At 40.2% G+C, this 18,259-nt stretch overlaps 1 protein-coding gene across 5 annotated transcripts in view; it reads right to left on the bottom strand.

Moving 5' to 3' along the window:
- The window catches only part of SCUBE1 (signal peptide, CUB domain and EGF like domain containing 1), a 160,006-nt gene extending 142,107 nt beyond the window's left edge, over nt 1-17,899 (bottom strand). For 2 of the 5 annotated variants that reach the window (XM_081911710.1, XM_081911707.1), the window contains exons 1-3: nt 17,777-17,899; nt 11,272-11,400; nt 1,237-1,371 (exon numbers count right to left, since the gene is read on the bottom strand). In XM_081911710.1, coding sequence (XP_081767836.1) covers nt 1,237-1,371; nt 11,272-11,400; nt 17,777-17,813 — 301 coding nt within the window. In that variant the 5' untranslated portion in view covers nt 17,814-17,899. Of the gene's footprint in view, nt 1-1,236; nt 1,372-11,271; nt 11,401-16,046; nt 16,100-17,683; nt 17,734-17,776 lie in introns of those variants that run through there. The other 3 variants (XM_081911711.1, XM_081911709.1, XM_081911708.1) reach the window with 3 other exon arrangements.
- Between the last annotated feature and the right edge of the window lie 360 nt (nt 17,900-18,259).

Raw genomic sequence — 18,259 nt, forward strand, 5'->3', positions numbered from 1 at the left:
AAAGAAATCTTAGTTACCTGGACCTCCCACATTCAAATGGTTCTATGTTTTCCGCATCCATTAGGTCCACAAACCCAGTTTTCCTATATAACATAAACCAGTTCTTGCACAATAATTTCATGCATTTATCTTCAGTTTAATCCTGAAGATAACTGAAGCTGTGTGACATTCTACATGGTATTTCACTGATGTTTGGTACAATACACAGCTAAATTATGAAAGGGAGATGCTGCCTTCAAATGTGTGGGGAACTGCACCAGGGAACCATGATTCCCCATGTATTTCTGTGTGTTCGGATGCCGCTCACATCTGATGCATGGAAAACTCCATACCAAAGATGCTCTGAAATGCTAGATGCTATTAACTTAAGAATTTTCTGCATACTGACCACTCAACTCCCCCCCCATCCCCGCCAAGTTCCCCCTAGGAAGTCATCCTATTAGAATATAGGGAAATGGCCTCTTGGATGTCATACTTACAATCCAAATTCAATGCCAACCATACAATTTCAATGGACATTAGACAGGCCAGATGTGAAGCTGGCTGGTTCAACAGGGAAGGGCTGTGGAGCACGGCCTAAGGTCCCTAAGACATTTGAGATATTCATAGAATCATACTGTATCTAGTTCATATGTCTTAAAGGCATCATGAAACTCCTGTGATAGGAAACTAAACAACTACTCTACCAACACACTAAACACACCATATTCCTCCCCCCCCTCCAGTTTCCATGGTGGTATGATAAACTAGTATCCCACTCTCTCTTAAGAGTGGTAAAATAAAATCAACACAATATATTGTCAGAAATCAACATGGTGTTATGATATATCTAGGGTAAGAAACTATCAGCGCACACACAATATGTTCGCCACATGCATTTTTGCATGCTTTTCTCTCAGTTAGGTTCCTGCAATTAATTGCAAAAAGCTTCACTTTCATGGCAATGCAACTTGATCAGATCATACGAAGAGGTTGGCAATTTCTGCTATACCTTCTTGTGGAAAACAGACCTGTCCACCTCTTAACACAGTGTCATCCTAGACAGGCCCTGCATGTGTATATAAATGTGGACACCTCACTACTGCGAAAAGGTCCATAACAATATTTTTAAAAGGGAAATGTCACTAGAGATACCAAACATTTAACGACCCAACAGAATGAACTTAGTATGGTGTACAACCATGGCTGAATTATGACTGGCAGAACTGTTGCCTGGATCACTGACTGGAAACTTACCATTGGAGCGGTGAATACAGGTGTGCTGGTTATCACTTAGGAAAAAGCCTTCTTTGCACTGGCATTCATAGCTTCCCATAGTATTGACACAGATCTGCTGGCAGCCACCATTGTTATCCAGACATTCGTCAACATCTAAAGAAAGGTATTTTGATAAGGGGTGTTAGCAAACATGGAGAAAGAGTACGTCTAACCCAGCAAATCACCATCCTGGCCCAATTCAGATATAACAACCTTGGTTTGATAAAGTGAGTGAGAACAAGTGCTGCGCCCAAGTGCCTCCGACCTTCTCTTCCATGTCATAAAGCAAAACATTGTGGTTTGTCAAACGACAGTTTCACACTACATGGCAAGTGGGAAACCATGCAGCCTTTTTTGTTGTTGTTCTTCAATGCAAAGGCAGAATCAGATCAAAACATGGGTGCTTAGGGAGGAGCCCCAATTAATCTTCTGATCTTGGAGAACCAAAAATTCACCAGGTCTTGAGCAGAAGGTTTGAGAGATTCTTTTGTAAGATAAGCAGACCTAGGGTTGGTGGGTAAGGCCTAAGGACTCTGATAAATTTTAAGGCATATAGATAGGCATCTTCAAGTAATACATAAAGTAATGATTCTTTTGAAATTCAGGGCCTGCCCTTTCTCCCAGACATCTTCCACCTTTAACTCAGAACTACAGTGCTGCTACAATTTGTAAAATGGAAATAGCAATGACTTTTCTCACAGATTAAAAATGTGTTATTGGATTAGACCACAATCCCACCTAGTTCTTCACTGTGCTTTCAGCACTGCAAATGGAGCAGAACTTGGTATTTACAAGCTGGGCATGAAGATGATGTTCCCAGAGCCACACCAGCTCTTCTATTAAAAAACTATTTGCATGACTTCTGTGTTTGGCCAGGAAGTGGATGGCAGGATGGAGAAGATACCATGAAGAGCCGTTGTCCACTAACACATTCCCCTCCTAAGCCCCCAAAGTGCCACATTTACTGAAGAAGTCCAGGTTTGTAGTACAAATGCATAGCTATGCATGACCAATCCTAACACAGGAGGAAGGCCTAAACTGATAATTTAATTTTTCCCTATTTTAAGATGATTTTAAAAACCATTTAAATCTCAAACCCAATGCTGACCTCTAGATTTTGATTAACTACATTCGGGTGGCCTTTAAATTAAGTGTTAAATTAAGTGTCTTCTTTTTGTCAAACAATGCTTAAACTTGGGGTGGACTTGACCATCCATGAGTTGCTCTCAGCACAATGTATTTCACTTACACAACCTGGAATAACCTTTGGAAAGCAACGTTCCATGGTATGTTAAAAGCAGTATCCAATTGCTTATCCAATGTAAAGTGCATTGAATTTACTAGCCTGAAATTATCTGTCATCGTCACAATAATGTAATTATTAGGGTACTCATCTCTTTTCACAGTCCTAACCCCAAGCCTTTCAAATTTAGGCAATTTAAGTTCACTTAGTGAGGCTATTTGAGGAAGCAAATTGTTTTCTGGATCATTCAGGCACTGGCTAAAAAGGCATAGGTATTGCTGAAGCACTTTAAAAATCAATACATAAATGGAAGCATCTTTTTACAGATATTGACACCGCCCTAAGTAATGAAAAACCTTGTTCCTGCCATTTTGCAGACTGTAAAAGCTGTTCAGTCTGTCTGCTTAGCATCCACTTGAATTACATCCAGCTTCTTATAACAATGTTTGCCACAACTCAATCATAAAAATAAAAATTAATCAAGTTGAAACTAGAGGGGTCAGCTTTATTGCACTCAGGTCCTCTTTGCTGGCTTCCTAAAGGCACGTGGTTCGCCCCTTTGGAGAACGAATGCGTCCTTCACCTGATGCAGAAGGGCTCTGCTTATGTTCTGAGTTGCACCCTTGCTCTGCAGCATGCTTCCCCAAACTGGTGCCCTCCAGATGTGTTGGTGTTTTGGTTTCTAGTTCCCCATCCAGCCAAGGCTACATAAACAGAAACCTGTTTTTATTTGTGTTTGGCCACTATCTGGATCAAGGCAAGGAACCCAAGATTTGTTTTCTGCTTCAGCAAGGTAATATTTTGACTTTTAGAACAACTACTGCTTGCAGTGTTGGGTCTAGTACTTCTGGCAAAGCCCTTATTTTACATTAGCCACTTATTTCCTTTTAGTTTCAACTGAGTAATAATATTTAGAAAATAGTAAATGAGTCAGTCTGGTATCAAACAGTGGAGAAGGACTTGTTTACAGGCTTAAAGTAGTTAATAATGGCTGATTGTCCCCAAATGACCTCTAAAACTTCTGATGGTTTTCTGAGCAAGTGCCAAGTTTAAAAGATTACTTTTAAAAGTTGTAAAGCCTGATCTTTAAGGTAGAAGGTAACTTATTACTTCAACTATATTTAAAGATGTGACAGGCTAAAACACAATAGTGAATGCCCAGCTTTTCTTAGACTTCAGTTGCTAAAAATCAGTTGTGTCACTTCAGGTTCTAGAGTAGGTGGTAAAATGCTTAATTCAGTTTCGGTTACTTCCCTCTCATTCCTTTACTTAGTTATGACAGGGTGTGACAGGTTTTAGTGATTGCCTTAAGGAAATATCTAATTAAAAGGTATCTCATAAAGCCACCATTAGGATTACTATTTTTGAAGTCAGTGAAACAGGAGGGAGCAGGGGAACCATTCCTGTTTATAATCGGAGACCATCCAGCTGACATTGTCTTGCCTCACCTGAGGCCCAGCTGGTGCACCTGGCTTCTCCCTGTCTACTCTTGGAAGTCCTGTAAGGAAGAGAGTTTGGGAAATAAGATGGCAGCATGGGCTGCTAGACGTCCCCCTCTAGCTGGGTGGGCTCTGGAGAATGAGAAGAGAAACACACTCGCAAGGCTTGATTTGGAGAATCTTTCTCACAATGGGGCACAGCCTGCATGAGAGCCTTTAACGCAGTGGGATGAGGTGTGAACCTGTGGTTTTATATTGAATCTAGGCATATAGAGGGAGCAGGGATGGGAAGCTGGTGGCTCTCCAGATCTTGTTAGACTCCAGTTCTTGCTGGCACAACCAATGACCAAGGATGATGGGAGCTGGACTTCAGCCACACTTGGAGGGCCACAGGTCAGGCCCCCCCATGCTCTGATTTAGTGGCTTCTGGTGCTTCTTATGCGCAGCAAACAGCTGATCTAGCCACCCCCCACCACTACCTGATGTTTAATGACTGTTGGGATTCTCTCGTACATCTAGAAATGTCATTTGCTAATAACTTGCTTAGAGATTGGGTACTTCAGACTTTCAGGAACACTCCCGGGTCATTTATGCACTGCACCTTTTCTGTAATAAAATCATCAACAGGGAAGCCCGGCCAAAGGGTGAAATGTCAGTGACAAGGGCACATCTCCAAACTTCCTCAAACATTATCCTGGGAGTCCCAACCACACTGAATTGACCAGGGATGCACACAGCAGTGTTTATATGTGTTTGTCATCCATATTTTGAAATTTAAACATGCTTTCAAAAACACCATAGCTGAGGCAACCATGAGTCTAGTCAGTCACACTTAGGTTGTAATGTGGGATTCTCATCCATCAGGTTTAATGCATCAGAAACAAAGTATTGTACAGAAGGAGAATTAAGCAAGAGGCCTCTTTTTTTCATTTCCTCTTACAAATATTTTATGTTTATACAACGCACAAATCTTTCCCAAAGTTGTTTGGTTTTTGTTAACAACATTCCGTGTTTTAACACAGGGGGGGAAAACCCAAGTTGAGCTGTTGGATAATAAAAAGACAAACAAACACCAGCAACAGTAACATTCATTTGGGGTTCTTATAACCCACACGTTGCACACAGCTGTCCGAAGAAAGAAGAAAAACAAAGCTAAAAAAAATCAAAATGGAAGAAAAAAGCTTTGCTCTCTTTAATCACAGCAGTGATTATGCAATGTTAAATCAATTAATGCTACAACTTGTTGACATTTCACATCTGGTAGTTTATGAAATGATTTCCTACAAAACTGTAAATCTTCTCTCAATTGATGTTTTGGAAATTATTGCAATGCTTCACTTTAAAAGTGCCAGAAGTCAGGTAAAGCCTATTTTGTGAAAGGTTTTGAAGCAGCAAATAACCTTCCCATGTACAGATGTGAAGGGCACATAAACTACAACAATGAAGACAAAGTTACCAGCAGTTGATGTGCTGCTAAAAGAATACTAAAGTTTCCTAGGGGGTTTTTTTGTTTAACCATATATTTGTATGGTCATAGTGCTGCTGTTGCAATTCCTCAGGCTCTGACAAGACAGCGGATCCTACCCTACCTGTTAAAACCAATGGTTTTTAGCATACTTAGCAATCTAAGCCTCCCACAAATGTTATGTTACTGCAGTGCCCAACCTGGCAGTCTTCAGATGTCATACATTACAGCTCTCAAGAGAACTCCCACCATCCCTGGTCAGCATGGCCAATGGCCAAGAATGATGGCAGTTGTGGTCCAAACTATATGGGTGGTGTCAGGTTGGAAAAGGCTGTTTTAGACTAAGACCCTTGGCCTTTTTCATGCTCTACCACACTATGCACATCAATAGTGCTGAATACATAATGATAATGTTTGCATCAATCAATTCTTATACTTATAAATTCTTATTCTTATAAATGCCATGGGAGCATATTCACCCAGTCTTTTTCCAGCTGCACTGGCTCCCGGTGGAGTACAGGGTCAGATTTAAGGTGCTGCTTTTGACCTTTAAAGCCCTTCACGGCCTAGGACCCTCGTACCTTCAGGACTGCCTCTCCTGGTATGCCCCACGGAGAGCCTCAAGGTCCATAAATAACAACACCCTAGTGGTCCCAGGCCCTAAGGAAGTTAGATTGGCTTCAACCAGAGCCAGGGCCTTTTCAACTCTGGCTCCGGTCTGGTGGAACGCTCTGCCTCATGAGACCAGGGCCCTGCCGGATCTGATTTCTTTCCGCAGGGCCTGTAAGACAGAGTTGTTCCGCCTGGCCTTTGGCTTGGAGCTAATTTGAATCCCTCTCTCTCTCTCTCTTTTTTTTTTCTCCTTTCTTTTCCTTCTCCTCCTGCGATGAGGCTACATTTTAATATTTTAATGTTCCATTATTTTAATGTTGTATTTTATTTTTGTTTTTAAGTAGTAATCATTCATCTTGTTTTTATTATTGCTTGTAAGCTACTCTGAGCCCGGCCTTGGCTGGGGAGGGCGGGGTATAAATAAAAAAATATTATTATTATTATTATTATTATTATTATTATTATTATTATTATTATTATACTGCAGTGACAACAATGCAACAACAGAATACTCTTGCTCTTTATAAGCAGAGAATTAAAAAAAAATCACATTAAGGACTGACCGGAACTGCCGATTTGGAAATAATACCCTGGTCCTATGCATGGTTATTCAATGGAGTTTTCTCTCTAACAAATATGCACAAGACTGCAGCCATGTAGTCCAATCCTATACATGTTCGCTTGTGCAGCCCAAGGACATCAATTAAACCTACATCAAATGATTGCACCCGGAAAATAAATCTGAGAAGCCAGTATTGAAGAGCTATTGGTTTTTTTCTACTTCAACAGATCGTGCCGATTTTATGAAGGCATTTTTAAGACTTTCCATTTACGTGTAAAATAAGAAGGCTTAACATATTTTGCACTGGAGTCCCCAATGCTCAGCTGATATTTGACCTCACCAGTGGAAAGGAATGATGGGAAATGTCAGCATGTACCTACGCAAACACACACACACACACACACACTCCCCAAAGTGTGAGAGGAAGGGGGGAAAATCAATTAATCAATAAGTCAATGAAAAAGAAAATCAAACAAAAGAGAACATCTGGACAAACATGCTACTAGCTTGTAAGAAAACAAAGTATTTCCCTCATGCCCAGGAACAGAAAGTTTATTTCACCACTGGTTTCAAATGAAGTCTTAAAGAAACCCGTGTTTCATGAGGCTAAATATTAATCTTGTGACCACTGAACTGAACTTAAAATAATAATCTTCACGAAGAACTACTGCAATTTCAAGTGATTACAATGCTAAAAGCAATTATATTTAACCAGATGAGAATCTCACCATAGTTTAAATTCCCCACTGTGTCGTTTCTTGTTATATTTCAGAAATTCCTCAATAAAAATGTCAAATAGAAAATGAGTTGAGTTCCTCTAAGGACAGACTTGGAACTCTTCCAATATAAATGTGTAGCCAAGGAATCTCAACCAAAAAGGGCAGAAAGAAAGCTTGCTCATTTAGAGTACAAAGAAAAAAGATTTAAATAGGAAAGAGGGGGTAGATGACCCATCAATCTCATCTTCTCTAACCCATACTCCTCTTATTAAAATGGAGAAAGCATTTCAAATTTCTTATGAACTATGGTTTAAAACAGCATTCTTCAATATTTTCAAAACCCGGGACTCACCAACACATGCATGTGGAGACCCATATCTTTACAAAATAAAATAATAATAATAATAATAATATGCCGCCTATCTGACTGTGTTTCCTCAGACACTCTGGGCAGCTTCCAACAAACATAAAAGCATAATAAAACATCAAACATTAAAAACCTCCTGATACAAGGCTGCCTTCAGATGTCTTCTGAAAGTCAGATAATTGTTTATTTCCTTGACATTTGATGGGAGGGCGTTCCACAGGGCAGGCGCCACCACTGAAAAGGCCCTTGGCTTGCTTCCCTGTAACTTCACTTCTCGCAGGGAAGGAACTGCCTGAATAATGCTGCATTTCCCTCAAGAGGTTGTGGACTCTCCTTCCTTGGAGGTTTTTAAGCAGAGGCCATCTATCAGGGATGATCTAGTTGAGATTCCTGCATAGCAGGGGTTTGAATGAGATGACCCTCAGAATCCCTTCCAACTCTACAATTTTACATTTCTACAATTACTGCTTGTTCCAGTTGTCATGTTCACAAACTAAATGAATGTTTTATGTTTCATGATCTGTGGTCTAGCTGGATCGTAAGGTACAATGTGTCTCACTCCAAACCTTATGCATAAAGGTAACTGGGTAATACTACAAAGGACAGTCCTGCTACTATCTAAGTCAGCAGGTGGTGGTAGAAGAAACCTTAGAAAAACAATCTGGGCTCCATGGAGGAAAGCCTCTGAGAAAGCGATCCCGGGAATATAACAATTTGGCGGCATTCGAGTGCATATGATTTTAATGGTGTCTCTGAAAAATTTTATACATCACTCGGGAAGACAGGCGAACTAATATCAGTGTACTGGAAGAAGCAAAGATCACCAGTGTTGAAGCAATGATTCTTCAACATCAACTTCGTTGGACTGGTCATGCCTGATGATCGTCTTCCAAAGCAACTACTCTATTCCAAGCTTAAAAATGGAAAGCGTAATGCTGGTGGTCAACAAAAGAGGTTTAAAGACTGTCTCAAGGCAACTGACAACTGGGAAACACTGGACTGCGAGCGCTCCAGCTGGAGAACAGCCTTTACCAAAGGTGTCATGGGCTTTGAAGACACTCGAACTCAGGACATAAGGGAGAAACATGCTAAGAGGAAGGCACGCTTGGCAAATCCACATTGTGATCAACTCCCTCCCGGAAACCAATGTCCCCACTGTGGAAGGATGTGTGGATCCAGAATAGGCCTCCACAGTCACTTACGGACTCATTGTTAAAACCGTGTTTATGGAAGACAATCTTACTCAGCTACGAGTGATCGCCAAAGAAGAAGAAAAAAAGAAGAAGAAGATTTTAATGTATGGGAAATAAAATTGTGAGAGTGGGATTGCAATTTAGTAGTGTGAGATGTAACATCTGTGAAATAAGGAAATAAAATAATAAGTGAAGTCTTGAATCACCTGGGGGCATAGTGAACAGAACTTTTAAAGAAAGGGGTTTAGAATATATGCATCCTGGTATTTACTGTTTTGTTTCATTGGGTTTCACAAGAAAGCAGGAAGATATTTCAAGTCAAAGTGGTTTTGAAGGATAGAATCAGGACTGGGATGAAGGAGAACTGAACAGAATTGGGAGGTCTAAGCACAATGTGCTGCATATGGACTCCAGAGTCCCTTCTCTGCCCACATTCTCATGAGATGGTTTCCAACCTAACAAACAGGGGAAGCCTTTTTGAAGCTTTTCCTCCAGTTCTGAGACAGCAGGCAACGAATTCATATCTAACTCCCAGAGAAAGACTGTAAATAGTAGCAGCAAAACTGAATAGCAGTTGGCCAAGATCTCCAGGAAATCCAAGCTCCTCCACCCTTTAATGAAACTGACAATAGGATTTAAATTCCTTTTCAGTTTCCCTCTATGGTAAAAGGGGGGTAACTTGGTGAAAGTGGGTGGAGAAGGTTGTCAGTTTCACTTGCAGCCTATGTATATGCAGGTAATGTGAGCTAAGAGGTTTATGTGCATGTCCATTCATTGTGCATACTTATCAGGCCTCGTTAAAATGTGCACATGATCTGTCCATAAAGAGGGAATTTTGTACAGTTTTCTATACATACTCTTCAACAGGCCATGGGGCATGTAAATATTTCAGCCACATTTTCTACAATCTCTGCTCAATTCCAATAATTTCCAAGAGGCCATATTATGCACATTCTTTTGGGATTGTGCATATTCTCCAACAGACCTCAGGTACTGTTCATAGTTCAACTAAGGTTTCCGATCTCTAGGCAGCAACATTTCAAAGATAAATAGAGATTCCTCCACAGACAAACCAAAGAGAAAGAAACCAAAAAAGTATGGATGAGCCCAGGAAGTGGTTTTTACACATCTCTAACCATGACTAATAAATTTAATATATCTGACCTGAAACCCACATTAAAAAATATTGAGCTTATCAGGTTTTCAATCAGGTTCATTAATATTTCAATCTATGTGGTTTTTAAGGACACTGGAAACATTTTGTAGAATATATATGCATCCATTCACAACATTAATAATTAGATACATACATTTCAATGGAAATGTAGAAAATCATTTTTATTTTTACCATTGTAGGTAAAACCTGCAAAGATTGAGATCACTGAACACGTGCAAAATGACTAGGAACAGGATTTTATTCTCTCTTAAATAAACAGCAACTTGATAATACTGAAGTTTTCTGAACCACCTTTCCCCCTTTCCCCTTACAATTCTATATGTTTCAGGGAAATGACATAAACTCTAACACTTTTTAAAAGAACAGTTCTACTTGCTTAATAGTTGCACTTGCTTCTGTGATAAATGAAATTTAAAAGCTCCCATCATAAGTTGGACATGGATGGGTTCTGCAGTTCCTCTAAACAAATATTTGCTTAAAAATGTAAACAAAGCAAATAATGCAAAACTGAAAGAATTATACAAAATCTACTCCAGAAATCCCTTCTTTGCCTCCAGTCACACTGAGTGCAGATGGACATCTTGAGGAACCTTTGGCGACAGAGTGGGAAGGAATCAGTGAGAGATACACACCCTCAGAAAAATGGAAGCACCTACTAGTTGCACAGCAATATTTTTGGATCCAAGCCAATGTTCTGTGCCATCCTATTTTAAAACCTGAAACCTTTTGGTAATTGAAGGTATCATTACAGAAAACATCTAGCAGTCAGGGAAAGAGGAGGGCAATTTCCAGCTAGAACTAGATAGCTGTCCTTTACATATATTACCCTACAATTGCACCACCGAGGTTGGTGATTGCTAGAACATTTGCATGACTTTTAAGTGGAGCGATGAGCTGCAGGATTGTACGCAAGCAGATACCACAGAAGGCATGCCTAACAGAAATAGTTGCCAAAATACTCTCAATTACCATTCAGTAGTATTCTGTTTTAATAAACAAATGCCATTCATATAAAGCAAGTCACCTCCTCTGTGCTTGAAAGTACCTTGCAAGCAGAATGACATGGGGAAGATGCTTCAGTATGCAGTAAATGGGTCTCAGCTGAAGGTCAGCCATTAAATTATCTTGATCTCTTTCCCAGCCTTATAGCTACATCATTGCCGGCTTTGTCTGTATACTGAATCCCGCTGAGCAGGTGAGGCGCTGACCAAGCAATTTTGCTTTCACAATAACTCACCAAGGCAGTTGTGTCCATCATGAGCCAACATGAACCCATCATAACACGTGCACCTGTAGTTTCCAGGAATGTTGATGCATTCGTGTACACAGCCTCCATTGTAGAAGTCATTTTCACACTCATCAATGTCTGAAAACAGAGGAGAAAAACCCACAATTCTGATTAGAAAAAAGAAAGGGGGGAGTGCATGACAAACATCCTTTTATGCAGGGAAAAATAAAATTATTTACAATATTAGGTTACCTCACACATTATAATTTCCATTAACAAGAGTGCAATAAAGTCATTCCCGTAATGCAAATCTGATGAGAAATGATATCTTCATTTGGCTACTTGAAAAAGAGCATTGTGGGAACACTTCTTTGAAAAACATGCCTTACATTTTAGATAACAAGCTCCTCAGGTTTTCTAAAATGTACCTTGAAGGCTGTGTGTGTGTGTGTGTGTGTGTGTGTGTGTGTTTAGCTATTTATCTGCAGAAGTCACGCAGCCAATGTTTTTATTTTCTTTCTCTAGAACCAGCCAAGTAACATGGGACTTTACAGAGTAACCAAACATAAAGAAAGATGCCTGACCTTAACTAAGTGTCAGTAGGTAGATGACAAAACAAAGGGAAAGGAGACACAAGTGGGAAATAAGTAAATAAATGCAGTTATATACACACAGAGAAGCTGCCATGCTAACTCAATGCCCCTTGATGGTCAAGTGGGTTAGAATTCAGTGGACATTCCTGTCTGTAGGCCTCTGCCACCTTAACGGTCTGCTGCTGAAGCACAGCAAATGCTACTGCCAGAGGCGGATCTGTTGGGGTTGTAAGCCTTCCCATTCCCTAGAGAAGAGCCGAATGTGGAAACCATAGGTGTGCCAGCATGGAGCCAATGCAGCAAAACCAACGGGCAATTAGCAGGGCTTTGTATGCAGATGTGGTTCCACAATTCCACTTGGGTTGCCCTGCCTGGCTTCCTTACTCATTAGGAAGAGGATTTATTATGTTTTGATACAGGCTTCAAGGAAAAGTCAGGTTTTGAGTAAGGTTCCGAAGGAATAGCATCACATAGGTACTTTGGGTAGAGGTTTTAAGCACAAAGGGCAGCAAGAGGAAAGATGCAGAGATAAACAGAGCAGCACGCGGGTGGCGCTGTGGTCTAAACCACAGAGTCTCGGGCTTGTTGATCCGAAGCTCAGCGGTTCGAATCCCCGCGATGGAGTGAGCTCCCGTTGCTCGGTCCCAGCTCCTGCCAACCTAGCAGTTCAAAAGCACAACAAAGTGCAAGTAGATAAATAGGTATCGCTCCGGCGGGAAGGTAAACGGCATTTCCATGCGTTGCTCTGGTTTCGCCAGAAGCGGCTAAGTCATGCTGGCCACATGACCCGGAAAAACATTCTGCAGAGCAGACAAACGCCCTCGGCCACTAAAGCGAGATGAACACCATAATCCCAGAGTCGTTCGTGACTTGATTTAACGGTACAGGGGTCCTGTACCTTTAATAAACGGAGCGGGGGAGGGGAGTTGTATTTTCATTGTTAAGTAAGAATGTTCTTTTTTAAATTACTGTGCAAATAATTCCCAAACAAAAAACCCTGAAGATGTTGACTGTAGAAGCTGAAACTCCTAAAAGGAATTAGGTGGGTAAGGTGAGAAACAAGATGGAACCTACCAAGATATAGCCATTATAACATGTCATTCCATTATTACATGCTGCTTAGATATATGGGCTGGAGAAGTATAAATTCATGTGTTTTTGAACTTTATGCACATTAAGGACACTTTATGGTTACAATGGAGTCATACGTAAGAATAAAGAACAATAACTTTAAACAACAGTCTAGACACCCCTACCCTAAGAATTGTATCTGAGCTTGCCTGATGACAGACCTTCAAACCTGAGCTGTATTTGGACAGAATATATGTTTTTCTTTCATAGTATGCCTTTTTACAATTGGATCTGGAACTAATTTGGGAAGCATAAATTGCAATTGACTTTCAATAATTTATGTTCTTGAACCTCTGTAGAAATACAGCCATCAGGAAGCTGTCTGCCTGCATAAATCTTAAACATCTTTTCATCTAAATCAGCTATCCAATTGCAAAACGTAGCACTTGGGGAAATCATATACAGCAGAGTTTGGATACTAAAATGGCTCAAAATGTAATGTTTTCATTGCTGATATGTCAGTAGTTGCCTACATGGAAATATTTATTCAGACATCTGAAGGGAATAGATATGCCTGTATAATGTTGAAAGAACACAACTTGAACTACATGATCTATCAGTAAAGAAGTATTGGACAGGAAATAAAGCAAGGTTGCTTAAAGATTTGGAAATGTTCTATCAACATGTGGCAATTCATAATCCATATTTTTGTAATGCTTATCTCACAACACATCAGAATGTTGTGTGTTTTCTTTAAAACAATAACAATTAGGGCTATCATTCTGTCCCATAAATTTTAGTTGATAAATCATTTTAACTGATTGATTTGTTATGCATACCTAACATGAATAAAAAATGATTCTGAGGGGAGAAAGCACATTTTTCTGTCTTAAAGATAACGCATGCATGAGTCAAAATAAATATATTCTTCTATGAGGCATTCTGCCTTGTGTGAGACAGAAAGAGGAACGCTTCATGCAAGCACGATTGTATATATTGGTAAATATGTGTATTAAAAGCAAACAAATTTGTTTTTAATATCTGCTGCCTAATTAAAGCCCTTTTTATTAAATCAAAATGTTTTAATCAATGTATTTATTTCTTCAGCTAAACTTTGCCAATTTGGAATTAACAGACTGTAGCTAACAGCTTATTTACTCATAATAAGATCATTGTGGCTAAAACTTACATATTTCAAATGTACATAGTGTGTTACATAATTTAACTCTGTAAGTCTTATTATAACCACGTGAAGTAGGTCAGTATTATTATCCCCAAATTCCAAATTAGGTGTCAGGGCTAAGGGAACAGTGCCTTGCCTAAGGCAATCAATGCATTTATGTTTGAGATTTAAACAAGCACTTTGCAGCTCATATTTTATGCTGTTTCAATACTAAGAGTCTCAGAACCATGTAAGCAATTAAACGTACAATTAAAATGTTTTCAAAGTATTCCTAAACTGAGCTATATGAAGGTTAACTAGCATATGGTTGGCTCTCCTCTGACAATAAAAGAGTGCATTAACTGACTGCAGTGTTCTCAGCACTAGATGTTTCAGGAATAAAACATGTCTAAATGCAAAGCAATACCTGGCTTGGAAGTGGTTCATTCACATTTAGTTGTGAAGTGGGTAACTGCGTGAAGTGTGACTTTCCTCTACCTGCTCCCAGATCATGTGCATTTCAGAATGGGAAGAAACTCTGCAAATGGTCAACTTTCCATTGTTTTATATATGTATTATGCAGCACTTGCTGAGAATGTTGCAAGCAGTTAGTGAACTCCTTTATTGTCAGTGTGGTAGATTTTAACCGAGTCAAATGCTTAAACTAATTCAATGATTAATAGATTAAATTTAAATAGCAATACGTACAATGAGACCATCAGTACAGTCAAAAGACTATCAATATCTTTTGAGATACTGGAAGTATGTAATAATTCATCATTTAACAAGCAGATGTTACAGTAATATTCCAGACACAATATAACAGAGCTGTATTGTTTGGGGGAGCCGCAGTATTGGGGCGCAAAAATGCTAAACTGTTCAGCAAATGCTGCTGTCCCTGAGAACATAGAAGAAAGGACTTTCATATAATGGTATCTAGATCGACCCACTAGACTAGATCTATTTCTTTGGAAAGGTTTTATTTAAGTTAAATTTCTCTGGCTTCAGAGTTAAATGAAAATTACTGACATTTAACAATGGAATGATGAAAGAACTCAAGAGCCTCAATTTACAAACAATGCATAAGATCTCATCCTGATTTGTTTTCCTTTTTTTAAGGTCTATTAAAATCTACAGGTGGGGACAATCTGTTCTTCATAGTTGCTGATGGAATTAATTTATGGTGTAAAGGAAGAATATTTGCAGAATCAACTAACAATTTGAGTTTTCTGTGTTTATTCTAAAAAATAAACGATGATAGTGGGGTTGGTGAGAAAACAAATGAGCCCTCAAATGTGCACTCACTGATCAAGCCAGGCTCCCATCTATCTGCTAAACCTTTGGTTAATTAATCAAATGATTAAACCATTAAAAACTTGACCCCTATTTATAAGAACATTATTTGGGGTAAAGTGTTAGCGCCAAAGCTGCATAACAGAAGACTCCTCTCCATTTGCCAACATTTAGTAATTCTTCAAGCATAAATCAATATCACTGAGGTCTGATGTCCACATTTCACACAAAAATTCAGAACACAGAAATGCTTGAGCATTTTGGTGTTTGCATTTGCATTGTGTGATACAAGCAAAGTTGGAAAAAACATTACAGGGACTTGGAACATTTCCTGCTGGCCTTCTCTAACAATACACAAAGTAAGAAACCAATCTTTTCTCCTTGTCCTGAGTGCTAGAGGACCTGAGGACGGGAAGGTCAGGGACAGTCAAGAGTCAGAGCAGCCAATAATGATCATCAATTCCCACCATAGCTTGTGAATTGCAGCCTAAATGGTCTCCCCCCCCCCCCCGGATGAGGGGAATCCAAACATCAAAAGATATTTGAATCGCATGATCATTTGTGGCATTAAAGAATGGTTTGGCCAAATTAAAGACTGCCATTTCTCTCTACTGCTGCTCTCTACCTAACCCCAAAACTTGTGTGTTTCATTTAAAGTTTGGGACCTTTAATTTCCCAGAAATGAGGAGCAGCCATTGCTTCTTTATCCAGCAATCCTAGGTGTGTAACTTGTTGCCTCTGTAACCTGGGAAAGACTTGCTCAGGTTGAAGTCTGCCTATTTTTTGTACCTTCCCACATCCCCTGACTCCATGGGTAGGCAAACTAAGGCCCGGGGGCAAGATGCGGCCCAATTGCCTTCTCAATCCGACCCACGGACGGTCCGGGAATCAGTGTGTTTTTACATGAGTAGAATGTGTGCTTTTATTTAAAATGCATCTCTGGGTTATTTGTGGGGCATAGGAATTTGTTCATTCCCCCCCCCCATATAGTCCGGCCCCCCACAAGGTTTGAAGGACTGTGGACCGGCCCCCTGCTCAAAAAGTTTGCTGTCCCCTGCCTCACTTCCTACTCTGGGTAACATCTTCCCAGTTAAGAGTCCTAGAGACCTTAAAAACAATTAATGGTATTGTCCAACTGTGGATTATGGAGTTGAGCGGTTTTTGTACTTTCCCCAGAAATCATCCTTTTTTGCAATGGGTTGACCAGAACTTAATTTTCTTACAGAAGAGACTCTACTGCATCTCATATCAATTACCTTACTGGGGATTTTAAGCAGATTTTTCCTTAACTACAAAGATGAACAAAATACAGACAACAAAAAACAGGCAACCTTGAGTATATCCAAATTTCCTGAACCTCTATAGCAGTCAGTATATTCTGGCAGGCTAAGCAGCCACTCTCAACTTGACAAATAGAGTTTATCATTTCCTCGTATTTATTGATGTATTAAACGCGAGATTCCCCCCCCCCCTTCAGACATAAACAAGGTACTTGCATGATATCGAGGTTAATTTGATTTTCCATGAAACAAAGAAACCCATGCACGAACCTTCACTGATTCCCCTTCCTTCCAGTGCTCAAGAAAGAGGCCTATATATCAAACATGGCCTTTGTTAAGATGAATGCATTTTGCCTCTAAACGCTGTGGCCTTGCAACTGACATGATTTTTTTTATTATTATAAAGAAATCAATTAGAGACCCGCCACATGCCTCTTTCTTTTTATTGCCTTCCAGTTGTCATGATGCTTTCAAGATGCTAGTGCCTGAGGAAACTGTAAAAATTTTAAAGGCCTAAGGACTGTTTCTATAGACAAGGTCAAGGGTGAGCAATGGGAATGGGAGAGTCGGAGGAGGGAAACCTGGCCTTCATTAGGGCGAGCGGAAAAGGCACAAGTGCAACAGCTTCCCAAGGCTTGAATTGCTTTGATAAAAGGAGGAGGAGGAGGAGGAGGAGGAGGAAGAAGAAGAAGAAGATCCTGCTAATTAACATGGCAGCGCTGCGATACCGTGTTTCCATCACTTGCAAATGGTCCCTGCTCAGAATATTACAAACTGTTATTTGGGTGGCAGAAGGATGTACAGTGGTACCTCGGGCTACATACGCTTCAGGTTACAGACTCCGCTAACCCAGAAATAGTGCTTCAGGTTAAGAACTTTGCTTCGGGATAAAAACAGAAATTGTGCTCCGGCAGAGCAGCGGTAGCAGGAGGCCGCATTAGCTAAAGTGGTGCTTCAGGTTAAGAACAGTTTCAGGTTAAGAACAGACCTCCGGAACGAATTAAGTACTTAACCCAAGGTACCACTGTATTTGTGGAGCTCCATCCATGGTCCAGACAGAGAGGCGAAGCATAAAACAGGCACGTCCAACTCCCAAGAGACTGCGATCTACTCACAGTATAAAAAGACCGGCTGTGATCTACCCATTGTCATTGCCAGGAGTTGCTGAGCTGTCTCTAGGAGAGGGTACAGTAATGGAGCACAAAGGTGATCACTAACTTGATACCGCGATTGATCAAAGACAGCCCTGCGATTGACTGGTAGATCGCGAATGAACTGTTGGACATGCCTGGCCTATAAGAAACTCATGGCACCCAAAATGGTTGGGACTTGTTTTTGGAAACTTCCTGAAGGATCCACTGGAGAAGGCTGGTATAGCAAGCTATGTTGGGGCATCTGAACTGACACAAAAGTTACACTGTGCCAAGGGTCAAATAAAAGAAGACACTGCTGTGCCGTATACTGTACTTCAATTTAGGTTGTGTTAGAAAAGGAGGCATAAATGTCCCAGGAGGTACCGTATTTTTTGCTCTATAAGATTCACCTTTTCCCTCCTAAAAAGTAAGGGGAAACGTGTGTGCGTCTTATGGAGCGAACGC

This window comes from Podarcis melisellensis (genome assembly GCF_964234715.1).
Source record: "Podarcis melisellensis genome assembly, chromosome: 5".
Taxonomy (NCBI): domain Eukaryota; kingdom Metazoa; phylum Chordata; class Lepidosauria; order Squamata; family Lacertidae; genus Podarcis; species Podarcis melisellensis.